This window comes from Danio aesculapii, chromosome 4 (assembly GCF_903798145.1).
Source record: "Danio aesculapii chromosome 4, fDanAes4.1, whole genome shotgun sequence".
Classification (NCBI taxonomy): Eukaryota; Metazoa; Chordata; class Actinopteri; order Cypriniformes; family Danionidae; genus Danio; species Danio aesculapii.
This window is the reverse complement of record NC_079438.1, coordinates 3,847,893-3,861,644: the sequence shown is the minus strand read 5'-3', so window position 1 is coordinate 3,861,644 and position 13,752 is coordinate 3,847,893. Positions and strand designations below refer to the sequence as shown.

Below are 13,752 nucleotides of genomic sequence, written 5' to 3'. Positions count from 1 at the left end.
CCGAAAACGTAGTAAAAATCAGACGACGGCTTTTCTTTTTCTGGACGACTTTTGTAAACCGTCGGTTGGGTTTAGGGGAAGTAAGTGGGTGGCCGAGTCAATCGGTAAAATTGGTTGGATTTAGGGAAGGAGGAGGGTGGGTCAGTCGATTGGCCGGTCGGCCAGTCAATCATTCAGTCCGTCAGACAGACGGCCGACAGCGGCCTCTGGTGGGTTTACGTGAGAACAGCGCGGGCGCCAACGGCAATCGCGGGAGACATTCAAGATATGAAAAAGCACACACAGCGGCCTCTCGTGGATTCCGGAAAACAAAAACTGCAAAAATATGTACCTCCCGGGACGTATTTCACAGTCTCCAGAAACATCCACGGGACTACGTTTTCAGAATGAGCCTGGGTTACCTAAGTAGATGTAAATATAAGCAAGAATTACTTTTACGTAACTCAATATGAGTAAGAATGACCTTTTCTACATAAATCGGACTAATGTGACGAAGTTACGATTACTTACTTGAATTCAATCAAGTAAACCTAACAAATGACTTTGTACAGCGTATTTGTAAAAATGTCGATTTTTTTAATTACGTCACATGTATTTAATTAATCATAAGTACATGTATTTACACAATAAGTACATACTGTAGTAAAAAATGAGTAACTTGCATATTGGATAAGGCCAGTTCTTCATATAAAGTAGGACTAACACATCAAGCATTAAAGCAGATCTTTGAGTTTCAGTATTTCATCCGTCATCTAAAACCACACACAGATGCAGTTCGTGTCAGTAATCAAACTCCCACTCAGAGTCTCTTTATTGGTAGAACTGCATTCGTTTCTTCTTGTTTACTGCCGTGTCGGAGACGTCAGCTGTAGATCCTTTAACAAAGAAGAATATCCCTGTGGCCAGTCCCAGCAGTCCCACTGTAAATCCCAGTCCAGAGAGCAGAAGCGGAGTCAGGCAGGGACCCAGGACGTCCCCCTGCGGCACAACTGAAGAAAGATGGAGGACAGATGTTTATTAATAGAGAAAATACAGGTTTATCACCAGGGCCAGACTGAATAGGTGGACTTATATTTCTATTTCTGTGCAGAATTAAAAAAGTAGAACTTAGCAAATGAATTTCGACAGTGTAGAAGCTGAAATCTTAACATGTAAAATCTTTATTTTTTACTTTTATTAAAGGTTTACACTGCAAAATCCAGTTTGAAACACTGGTTTGGGTAAACATAACTGCTTCACTCCAAAAATGTTTGCTTTCTGTTCAAAAATGAGCTGAAACAACACAAGTCTTGAGTTTTTAGGAGGAAACTTAATTATTTTATGTTCAATCCACTTCAATTTGTAAAAATAAAAGAATAATAAGTTAACTTGATTCCTTCATGTTGCCTCAACGCTAATTTATTGTGTAATAGTGTGCAGTGCTGTCTGGGTTGGTGTTGTATATTACGCTGCAAACACCTTGTAATAAACTGCAGCCCATGTTCTGTTATTTTACAGACTTATTTCTCTAGATATTATCTATTATACATGATATTATTATTTTACACCACTGAAATGTCAATAAAAGTCCCTTTGTTAAACTGTAGAGTTAAATTTTCATCATCAAAAGTGAACAGAGCAGAGATCAACATCCCATAATGCAATTCTCCATCACAAATAAATGGAAAAATCTAATTCAAATGTACTTTACCTTTACTTTAAAGGTGATTATTTAAAATATTTCATTAAAATAGTATTGTTAAACCCTCAGATATGCAAATGTTCATTACAAACACCAGTGAAAACTTAATTATTTCAGTTTTTAATGTGATCTATCGATCTCAGTTTCTAAAATGGACACTTCTGAGTGCTTTTGTGGCTCAGGGTGTCACATTTATCATCCCTAGTTTTTATAGATACAGCTAAAGTCAGAATTATTCACCCTCCCGTGATTTTCTTCCACAGATATTTCCCAAATGATGTTGAACAGATTCAGGAATTTCTCACAGTATTTCCTCTAATATTTGTTCTTCTGGAGAAAGTATTAATTGTTTTATTTCAGCTAGAATAAAAGCAGTTTTTAATTGTTTTAAAGCCATTTTAAGCTCAATATTATTATCCCCTTCAGCAATATTAGTTTTGGATTGTCTCCTGAACAAACCACTGTTATACAATGACTTCCCTAATTACCCTAACTTTACCCTAATTAACCTAGTTAAGCCTTTAAATGTCACTTTAAGCTGAATACTAGTGTCTTGAAGAATATCTAGTCTAATATTATGTGCTGTCATCATGGCAAAGAGAAATCAGTTATTAGAGATGAGTTATTAACATTATTATGATTAGAGATGTGCTGAAACAGACATTGTGTTTAGAAATATAAAGGAGCGCAAAGTAATTTGGCCATAAATTATACATCATTTATACTTAAAAAGCCTATATTTTTTTATTAGTTCTATCTTTAATTCTTTTCTATCCTCTTCTCACCCCATAGTTTGGTCTGCGGTTGTCCCTGGAGGGCTGCGTGGTTGACCGTGCAGCCGTAAATGTCTCCCGCTGCAGGACGGATCTTCATACTGGAAAACACGTGGAAGGTTTGATCGCTCCTGGGCCGGTACTGGCTCACATTCACCCCTTCAGTCACCTTCACATTATTCCTGCTCCACGAGACGTCCACGGGCGGAGGGAAAAACCCGGTCACGTGGCAGATGAGCACATTATCCACACCCAGCAGAACTTGATTCCTGGGGTAGATGGAGGTCTCTGGAGGCTCTGTCAACATGGAGAACATTTACATTAGGGACAGCTCACAAACATTAAATCTGTCATCACTAGCAGTGTTTCCATCAATAGATGATAATTAAATCCATGTGCACAACTGGAATATTGCAGAAAAGATTTGTGAATAGGGGTGCTTTCACACTTGGTTCAATTGCCTGGACCAAACCCAAGATTGATTGTCCCCTCCTTGCCACCTCCTCGGCTGGTTTGTGTTTGTTCACATTGGTAATTCCATAGTGTATAGTACGCTAAAAACAGTACGTGAGCTGAGTAGTATGTCTGAATCCATAGAATTTGAAAATCCGTATGCGAGAAGTACCTGGATGACCTGCTACATCCGGCGAGATTCTGAAGTGTGTATCCGATACACGCTACACTATCCACGATGGCCTACGATAGAATTCATGAATGGGAGTGAAGCGACGCAATTGATGTGGGTGGGTCACATGATCATGACAAAATGGCGGATGCTGTACGTCCGAGCTCCATTCATACGGTGTACATCAGGAGTGTCCAAACTCGGTCCTGGAGGGCCGGTGTCCTGCATAGTTTAGTTCCAACTTCCTTCAACACACCTGCCTGGAAGTTTCTAGTGCGCCTAGAATAAGCTTGATCAGCTGGTTCAGGTGGGATAATTGGGGTTGGAATTGAAATATGCAGGACACCGGCCCTCCAGGAGCGAGTTTGGGCACCCCTGGTATAGAAAGTACTTTTCTAACGGTCGAGTACTACTAAGTAGTAGGCGATTTCAGATGCAGCCGATGTCTTTTTCCTTCTGAACCGCGGTACGCTTGCGTCATTAAACTGCTGTCGTGTGTACAGCTGTTCCCACAAAGGCCAAAGCACCAAAATGGAACGATACGCACATTACGGGCGTTCTGCTTTTAGTAAATCTTTTGGTAACATATTGAATGCCACAAGCATCTATCTACCGTAAAAATGTTCAGAACATCACGCGATGTCCGCACAAGTGTTTTTTGGAGGAGACAAGCAGATATTGTCACTGTGTTTGTACTGGGTCAGTCCCGCCTGTCGCCAAGGTAGGTGATACACAGACATGCATCAATGAATGTTATGAAAACTGAAGTTTGTTGTACAGTTGCCGGTTCACTTACATTATTTAGTACGATTGCTTTAATATCAGAAGTGAACCGGACCAGAGTTCACGAGAACCGTACACTGTAAAAAAATCCGTAATTTTACGGTTTATTTCCAGCAGCTGGGGTGGCTGAAAAAACTAAAATAGTGGCTGATAAATTACAGGAATTCACTGGTTGAATAACAGAAATTTACTCAAATTTAAGGACATTTCTGTAATTTAATGTCCCCTAGCTGCTGTAAATAAACCGTAACGATTCCTTGTTACAGTGTACCCCAGACCAACTCTTTCAGGCGGACTCGGGTACGGTTTGTGTGTGCGCACCCGAACTAAACGTACCAAACTCTGACGTCAAACAAACCTGGGTGCGGACACAGTGTGAAAGCACCGTAAAGCAGCCTTTCCATCCAATGAGAACTTCATTTGTGTTCAACAGAAGGAACAAGCTCATAAAGCTAACAAACAACAACAAATGTAGATGTAAACAATGAGGCAATTCAATTTTACAGGCGAACTACCCTCATTAGAACTGTAGTCATACTTCACAATGAACATTCATGTCGTACCCATTTCCTCAGGAGGGCTGTTGTAAGCTTTAATGCAGGTGGCTAGGTTTTGTTTGCATACTTCTTGTTCCGCAAGGCTCTCTTCATATGATCCTGGGAAACTTATAGGATCCGCAAACTCAGGCAACGTAGCTACTCCCTGCTGTAGGTTAAAGTCAGAATGCCACATCTCCTCTCCGTCAGATCCATACAGCGTTTCCTTTTCTGTGTCAGAGCATCCATTCAACTGGAAAAGGTTGTGTTTTACTGAAATAAGAGACAATGCATTAGGAAGATCCACCGATTAGATTGAACTTCTGAAGGAATGTACACAAGATCGAATTGTTTGGCATTCATGTAAAGCACAAGTATTGTAATGATTTAAATGGGTAGTTCCTCATGGTTCTAGACATGAGTGTCTTTCTGTTGTTGAGCACAAATGAAGATATTTTGAAGAATGCACCAATTGACTTCCATGCTAAGAAAAAGATACAATGGAAATTAACGTGCGCCAGCATCCAGCATTCTTCTAAATATCTTCTATAGTGTTCAACAGAAGAAAGAAACTCAAATATGATGACTGAATGTTCAGTTTGGGGTGAGCTGTGCCTTTAATTGTATTATTAATTTAAAGAACAGACACACATGCGTGGATATTAATGGATTATCTGTGCTGTTCTGATGATGTTATGCATAATTTATAAGTTATATGACTGTTTAGAGGAGATACTGTAGTATACTACACTGTTTACTACAGTAAACTGGTGTATTAAAGTATAATATACCATAGAGTTGTAGAAAGCTATACAGCAGTGGGTCATCCCTGCTGAAAAATCTAGCTTAAACCAGACTAGGCTGGTTGGCTGGTTTTAGCTGGTTGACCAGCCTGGTTTTAGAGGGGTTTTGGCTATTTCCAGGCTGGTTTTCAGCCATTTCCAGCCTGGTCTTAGCTGGTCAGGCTGGAAAATGACCAGCTAAATCCAGCTAAAACCAGCCTGACCAGCCTGGTTTAAGCTGGACATAGCTGGTTTTGGCTGGGCTTCCAGCCTGGCAAGGTGGTCAAGCTGGTTTTAGCTGGTCATTTTCCAGCCTGACCAGCTAAGACCAGGCTGGAAATGGCTGGAAACCAGCCTGAAAGTGGCCAAAACCCCTCTAAAACCAGGCTGGTCGACCAGCTAAAACCAGCCAACCAGCCTAGGCTGGTTTAAGCTGTTTTTTTCAGTAGGTATTTGTTTATATTACTATAGTTGTTGACTCACAATAGATTAAGTACTTTACTATAGTATTATTCAAAACCCCTATTTACTATAAATTACTACAGTATTTCTAGAACAAATGAAAGCTTAATGGTATAACACATCGTACAGACTTTTCCTATTTCAAATACTCAAATGAAGTTACCTTGAGCATGGGTTGAGAAGACAACAGTGAAGGTGAGAAGCAGCAGGTACAGCAGCTCCATCGTTGCAGGCGACGCTGGAACAAACACGCAGAGGAACAAACTCGAAGCGAATGAAAGCAGACGGTAGTTCTTCTCTCTGAGCTGAGTTTCAGTTTCGTTAGCTCCTCCACCACTCACGATCTGGCCTCACCGTGAGCCTGCTGTTTCCAGGGAAAACCAGATCTTCCTGTTTCAGGAAACTACAGCTTTCGATATGTGTTCAGGTCTGGACAGATTGTCAGTTTACATGAGTCAATACATAGTTTAGTGAATTGGTGAACATCTTTGTTGATTTGTTTTCACAATCCCAGAGGAGTATTTTCTATCTATGGCAGAACCAGAGAACATGGCTGCCACACTAGCATTGAAATCAACACAGGATATTCCCTATCATACAGATTATTCATCCATTCAGCCCTATAGTGATACACATCACAATGTTTGCTGTACCCTTCTTTTTTTGTGGTATTAGAGACTTCGTACCACAGTACTGAGTCTGTATTAGTGTTATCATACTGAATTTGGTGCTGTCATTTTAAAAACATCCATTTCCCGCTAACATTTGAGCGCGTTCACTTAACAAATGACTGCGATTGGCCGTGAGGGTCATCAGTTCACCGAACTCACCGCTGTTTACTGTGTGTAACTACAGATACAGGGACACTGGAGCGTTTTAAAGCCACGAAGATCTGTCGATTCATCAGCGGATCTTTTATAGGCAAGCTAAAAGACAGACCAGCTTATCTTCGTGGCTTTAAAACGCTCCAGTGTTCCTGTATCTGTGGTTACACTCTACACAGATCTCGCGAGATTAAGTCACGACGAGATTTCTCATCAAGGTGAATTGCTGTCTTGTGAGTTGAGATGTTGGAGCGTGAGGGTGAAATTAGCATTGAAGATTGGAAGCAGGATTGAATTTGAACCGCATATTGAGCGCGTCGCACACACCAGGTAAGCCTGGCCTCAGGGGTGCACGTTACTCGGTTGGGTGGGTGACGACACTAGTCTGTATTGTTAAAAAAGTATTTGATTTGCGAGCCATTTCATAGTTATACATGTGCAGCTTTTAATATGACTGACCACATGATATTTGTTTAATGTCTTAAAGAGCCAGGTAATCAGGGAACCATTGAGTGGTTCGGTTATTTCCTGTAGAGAAGTTTCTATTTTATTGGCCACAGAACTGACCTTGAGCGTCCATCATGACTGCCACCATGACCGCCACCGCGTCCATCATGACCGCCACCGCGTCCATTATGGCCACCACCGCGTCCATCATGGCCGCCACCATGTCTGCCACCGCGTCCATCATGGCCACCACCACGTCCATCATGACCACCGCGTCCATCATGACCACCACCATGTCCATCATGGCCACGTCCATCATGACCTCCACCGCGTCCATGGTGGCCACCGCTTGCCGATTTCAGCAAGCTGAAGCTCAGAAGCATCACTGAAAAACAGAAGAGCTGATTAAGACACCCGTGCACTGCTAATCACATCATTAGCAGCACAAAATGAAAACCTTTAAAAACAACAATAAAGCTAAACAGAATCATCACTGCAGAAGTTCATCAACTCACAAGCAAGAAATAAACTGAGAGAGCGCATGATTCTGCTGTCACCCTCAAGAGTGCATGTAGTCTCTGCTCATTCATATTTATAGGCCGCTGGTGTGAGTGGTAATGAGCGAATGAGAATTTTATTTTAGTCTTTTGACTTTGACTATACTGAAGATGTTTTCAAGTTTATTGATCCACAAACATTCATTGATTCATTCATTTTCTACCCACGGGGACAGCAGTCTTAGGAGAAAACCCCAGACTTTCCTCTCCCCAGACACTTCCTCCAGCTCCTTTGGAGGAATCCCGAGGCTGAGACATAGTCCCTCCAGCATGTCTTGGGTCTTCCTCGAGGACTTCTCCCGGTGGGACATGCCTGGAACACCTCCCTAGGTAGGCGTCCAGCAGGCATCCAAAACAGATACCCGAGCTGACTTCTCTGGATGTGGAGGAGCAGCGGCTCTACTCCGAGCTCTTCCCAGGTGACAGAGCTCCTTCTCCTATATTTAAGGTTTGCGCCCTGCCACTGTGAGAAGGAAATTCATTTTAGCCGCTTGTATGCGAGATCTTGTCCTTTCGGTCATTATCCAAAGCTCATGACCATGGGTGAGAGTAGAAACGTAGATTGACCGGTAAATCGAGAGCTTTGCCTTTCGGCTCAGCTCCTTCACCACAATGGAGCTGTACATCGACTGCATTACTGCTGCACTAATCCATCTGTCAATCTCACGTTCTATCCTTCCCTCACTCCTGAACAAAATCCTGAGATACTTGAACTCCTCCATCTGGGGAAAGGATATTCCTCCAACCTGGAGATGGCAAAAAATACACCACAAACAAACATCTAAGATGTGTTCTTCTGAGCCTGATGCAGTAGAGATATCGCAGCAATATCCCGATTCTCAAAGGATACAGGATGTGTGCATTTGCCCAATGGAAAGTGAAAGTAAGAGCGTGTTGTGGCAAGCTTAATGTATAGGACAGGGGCTTTTACAATAGAAGTGTATTGCGTGGTCCAAATGAAATGAAATACCACAGGCATATTACTAAACAGCAAAATCTCTTGTGAAGGGGACGATCCCCCAGTGCGACCGATAAACATGACTGATGGTATTGCACAGTTTCAGAAGTGCGTTTCAGATTTATTTGTACATGTTCTTAGCTTTTCTTCTCCCACATGTTGACATTTTTGGACATTTAATGAGAAAAACAAATGCTGAATTTGTGACAATCACACACAGCAAATCTTTTATGATCGCTAATATCACTACAAATAACGATAAAGGTTATATTTAAAAACACAATATCATTTTATTCATAAAAACTACTTTAGATATTACTGTAATCCACTGTCGTATTGCAATATGGAGTAATTAAGTGTTAAAGTTAAATCAAAAGTATCTCACAGAACACTTAAATTTTTAATTTAATAGTATTTAGCTATGATTGCAACTAAATTAGTTATAAAATAACTTAAGATAAAAATTTGGGCGGTGCGGTGGCACAGTGAATAGTGCAGTCACCTCACAGCAAGTCAACTGGCATTTCCGTGTGGAGTTTGCATGTTGCTTACCTTGTGGCGTGGGTTTCCTCTGGGTGCTCCGGTTTTCCCCAACAACTCCAAACACATGTGCTATAGGTAAATTGGGTAAGCTAAATTGTCTGTAGTGTGTGTGAGAGAGATGTGTATGGATGTTTCCCCAGTGATGGATTGCAGCTGGAAGGGCATCCACTGTAAAACAAATGCTGGATGAATAAATGAAAGTAGTCCGTAGTGGAACACTGGCAGCGTTAATTTGGATTCATTTTGGTCTACAAAAATGAATCAGATTATAGTAACTTAATCTACTGTACATTTGACTCAAATTTAATTGGTTTAAATTTAATTACTTGCATTTCATACAAAACTAACTTAAAACGAAATAAAACTGGCTCTATAAAATAAGGAATATAGGTTTTCCATTGAAGAGCTAATATTAGATATGTATTGGTTATTTATATCATAAGTATAATGTAAAAGGTGTCAGCAGGAACAGTGGGCTACTGACAATGCAATCATATTATTATACACAATGTGTTTTATATTTTGAATTAATTTGGTCTGGACATGCAAACGTTAGACAACTGACCCCACTGTAGTTCCCAGTTGCAGCAGCTCATCTTTCAGTGTTTGACAAGAGTTCAAAGCTGGCACTTGAGGAACTCTTGCCTTTGTTTGAAGCAGTTCGGTCATATTTCATCAAACAGCCTTAAATCGGCTCATCTGTAGTAACAGCTTTTAAAAGACACTTTATAATAAAAGCCCCAAGACCTCATTTGCATTAAAGCATTTATTAAAAGTAAACTCCAATGTGGAGACGCTGGCAAATTCATCTGAATCCACAACATCAGGGCCCGCGACCTGTGAGAAAGGGAAAACCAAACCTTATTGAAGTCAAGTGAAACACCAGCTATGCAACTTGTCTACAAAGTATAAGAACTGACCTTAAGCAACGGGTCCATTACTGCTGCCACTGCGGCCATTGCTGCTGCCGCGGCCATTGCTGCTGCCACTGCTGCCGCGGCCATTGCTGCTGCCACTGCTGCTGCCACTGCTACCGCGGCCATTGCTGCTGCCACTGCTGCTGCCACTGCTACCGCGGCCATTGCTGCTGCCACTGCTACCGCGGCCATTGCTGCTGCCACTGCTACCGCTGCTGCCACTGCTACCGCGGCCATTGCTGCTGCCACTGCTACCGCGGCCATTGCTGCTGCCACTGCTACCGCTGCTGCCACTGCTACCGCGGCCGCCGCTGCTGCCACTGCTACCGCTGCTGCTGCCGCTGCTACCGCGGCCACCGCTGCTGCTGCCGCTGCTACCGCGGCCACCGCTGCTGCTGCCGCTGCTACCGCGGCCACCGCTGCTGCTGCCGCTGCTACCGCGGCCACCGCTGCTGCTGCCGCTGCTACCGCCGCCGCCGCTGCTGCTGCCGCTGCTACCGCGGCCACCGCTGCTGCTGCCGCTGCTACCGCGGCCACCGCTGCTGCTGCCGCTGCTACCGCGGCCACCGCTGCTGCCGCTGCTACCGCGGCCACCGCTGCTGCCGCTGCTACCGCGGCCACCGCTGCTGCCGCGGCCACCGCTGCTGCCGCTGCTACCGCGGCCACCGCTGCTGCCGCTGCTACCGCGGCCACTATGATCATCATGGCCACCGCGCCCATCGTGGCCACCACGTCCATCATGACCGTCACCGCGCCCATCGTGGCCACCACGTCCATCATGACCGTCACCACGCCCATCGTGGCCACCACGTCCATCATGACCATCACCGCGCCCATCGTGGCCACCACGTCCATCATGACCGTCACCGCGCCCATCATGGCCACCACGTCCATCACCGCGCCCATCGTGGCCACCACGTCCATCATGACCGTCACCGCGTCCATCGTGGCCACCATGTCCATCATGACCACCACCACGTCCACCGTGGCCACCGCTTGCTGATTTCAGCAAGCTGAAGCTCAGAAGCATCACTGAAAAACAGAAGAGCTGATTAAGACACCCATGCACTGCTAATCACATCATTAGCAGCACAAAATGAAAACCTTTAAAAACAACAATAAAGCTAAACAGAATCATCACTGCAGAAGTTCATCAACTCACAAGCAAGCAATAAACTGAGAGAGCGCATGATTCTGCTGTCACCCTCAACAGTGCATGTAGTCTCTGCTGATTCATATTTATAGGCCGCTGGTGTGAGTGGTAATGAGCGACACCTGTGCGCCACACCTGTATAAGGGTTTGTCTTTAATTGCTGTTTTCCCTAAAGAATACGGAAGCACAAAGCATTAAAGACCTCATTAGTTTGATTATAATGAAATATGGGCTAGATTCCATCTACTTCATTGTGTTCATTAAACTTAGATGATTAATAAACACTGAAAAAGTGGTTATTGCAAACAATTTATATAAGCTGAATTTAAGCAAACAAAATAAGTTGAACATTACTAAATTTCATTTGTTTAAATTCAGCCCATATAAACTATTTACAACCACTTACATTAAAGAAGTGTAGCATATCCAGTGAATCATGTTTTCAGTGTAGACCTACAGTAGCTTTATTCATGTGCTTTATTCTGTGTTAGAGTTTGACAGCAAATTTGACAGAATTTTATTTTAGTCTTGGTCTTTTGACTTTGACTTTAATTATACTGAAGATGTTTTCAAGTTTATTGATCCACAAACATTCATTGATTCATTCATTTTCTACCGCTTTTTCCCGGGGCCAGGACACGGGGACAGCAGTCTTAGGAGACAACCCCAGACTTTCCTCTCCCCAGACACTTCCTCCAGCTCCTCTGGAGGAATCCCGAGGCTGAGACATAGTCCCTCCAGCATGTCTTGGGTCTTCCTCGACGACTTCTCCTGGTGGGACATGCCTGGAACACCTCCCTAGGTAGGCGTCCAACAGGCATCCAAAACAGATACCCGAGCTGACTTCTCTGGATGTGGAGAAGCAGCGGCTCTACTCCGAGCTCTTCCCAGGTGACAGAGCTCCTCCTCCTATATATAAGGTTTGCGCCCTGCCACTGTGCGAAGGAAATTCATTTTGGCCGCTTGTATGCGAGATCTTGTCCTTTCGGTCATGACCATGGGTGAGAGTAGAAACGTAGATTGACCGGTAAATCGAGAGCTTTGCCTTTCGGCTCAGCTCCTTCTTCACCACAATGGACCTGTACATCGACTGCATTACTGCTGCACTAATCCATCTGTCAATCTCACGTTCCATCCTTCCCTCACTCCTGAACAAAATCCTGAGATACTTGAACTCCTCCATCTGGGGAAAGGATATTCCTCCAACCTGGAGATGGCAAAAAAATACACCACAAACAAACATCTAAGATGTGTTCTTCTGAGCCTGATGCAGTAGAGATATCGCAGCAATATCCCGATTCTCAAAGGATACAGGATGTGTGCATTTGCCCAATGGAAAGTGAAAGTAAGAGCGTGTTGTGGCAAGCTTAATGTATAGGACAGGGGCTTTTACAATAGAAGTGTATTGCGTGGTCCAAATGAAATGAAATACCACAGGCATATTACTAAACAGCAAAATCTCTTGTGAAGGGGACGATCCCCCAGTGCGACCGATAAACATGACTGATGGTATTGCACAGTTTCAGAAGTGCGTTTCAGATTTATTTGTACATGTTCTTAGCTTTTCTTCTCCCACACGTTGACATTTTTGGACATTTAATGAGAAAAACAAATGCTGAATCTATGACTGAATCACACACAGCGAATCTTTTATGATCACTAATAATCACTACAAATAACGATAAAGGTTATATTTACTGAACAATATCATTTTATTCATAAAAACTACTTTAGATATTACTGTAATCCACTGTCGTATTGCAATATGGAGTAATTAAGTGTTAAAGTTAAATCAAAAGTATCTCACAGAACTTAAATTTTTAATTTAATAGCATTTAGCTATGATTGCAACTAAATTAGTTAAGTAACCAAATAAAATAAAAGATAAAATGATAAAAACGTGGGCGGTGCGGTGGCACAGTGAATAGTGCAGTCACCTCACAGCAAGTCAACTGGCATTTCCGTGTGGAGTTTGCATGTTGCTCACCTTGTGGCGTGGGTTTCCTCTGGGTGCTCCGGTTTTCCCCAACAACTCCAAACACATGTGCTATAGGTAAATTGGGTAAGCTAAATTGTCTGTAGTGTGTGTGAGAGAGATGTGTATGGATGTTTCCCCAGTGATGTATTGCAGCTGGAAGGGCATCCACTGTAAAACATATGCTGGATGAATAAATGAAGTTGTCCGTAGTGTAACACTGGCGGAGTTAATTTTGATTTGGACTCATTTTAGGCTACTAAAATGCATTAGATTCTAGTCGATTAAATCTACTGTACATTGGACTCATTTATTTGGTTTAAATTTAATTACTTGCATTTCATACAAAACTTTCCAACTTAAAACGAAATAAAACTGGCTCTATAAAATAAGGAATATAGGTTTTCCATTGAAGAGCTAATATTAGATATGTATTGTTATATATATCATAAGTATAATGTAAAAGGTGTCAGCAGGAACAGTGGGCTACTGACAATGCAATCATATTATTATACACAATGCGTTTTATATTTTGTATTAATTTGGTCTGGACATGCAAACGTTAGACAACTGACCCCACTGTAGTTCCCAGTTGCAGCAGCTCATCTTTCAGTGTTTGACAAGAGTTCAAAGCTGGCACTTGAGGAACTCTTGCCTTTGTTTGAAGCAGTTCGGTCATATTTCATCAAACAGCCTTAAATCGGCTCATCTGTAGTAACAGCTTTTAAAAGACACT

The 13,752-nt window shown here is 42.8% G+C and overlaps 2 protein-coding genes across 2 annotated transcripts; both read right to left on the bottom strand.

Annotated features, from left to right (window-relative positions):
* Positions 1-555: 555 nt before the first annotated feature.
* zgc:123107 (uncharacterized protein LOC641415 homolog) lies at positions 556-5,928 on the bottom strand. The gene is made up of 4 exons (XM_056454592.1): positions 5,806-5,928; positions 4,426-4,671; positions 2,467-2,751; positions 556-989 (listed from the first exon to the last, which is right to left on the bottom strand). Exons 1-4 carry the CDS (start codon positions 5,864-5,866, stop codon positions 811-813), a joined length of 771 nt encoding a protein of 256 aa, XP_056310567.1. The 5' UTR covers positions 5,867-5,928; the 3' UTR covers positions 556-810.
* A 3,769-nt stretch (positions 5,929-9,697) lies between these two features.
* On the bottom strand, positions 9,698-11,094 carry LOC130222668 (antifreeze protein Maxi-like). Its single transcript, XM_056455197.1, has 3 exons — positions 11,051-11,094; positions 9,892-10,920; positions 9,698-9,808 (listed from the first exon to the last, which is right to left on the bottom strand). Exons 2-3 carry the CDS (start codon positions 10,852-10,854, stop codon positions 9,698-9,700), a joined length of 1,074 nt encoding a protein of 357 aa, XP_056311172.1. The 5' UTR covers positions 10,855-10,920; positions 11,051-11,094.
* Positions 11,095-13,752: the final 2,658 nt, after the last annotated feature.

Bases quoted from the DNA above. Each gene is read 5' to 3' on its own strand.
- zgc:123107 (XM_056454592.1), bottom strand. From the start codon at position 5,866: ATGGAGCTGCTGTACCTGCTGCTTCTCACCTTCACTGTTGTCTTCTCA. The intron at 4,672-5,805 runs GTAACTTCATTT...CTCTTATTTCAG, and splicing joins CTTCTCAACCCATGCTCAAG to TAAAACACAACCTTTTCCAG. The intron at 2,752-4,425 runs GTACGACATGAA...CCATGTTGACAG, and splicing joins CAGCCCTCCTGAGGAAATGG to AGCCTCCAGAGACCTCCATC.
- LOC130222668 (XM_056455197.1), bottom strand. From the start codon at position 10,854: ATGATGGACATGGTGGCCACGATGGACGCGGTGACGGTCATGATGGAC. The intron at 9,809-9,891 runs GTCAGTTCTTAT...CCTTTCTCACAG, and splicing joins TAATGGACCCGTTGCTTAAG to GTCGCGGGCCCTGATGTTGT.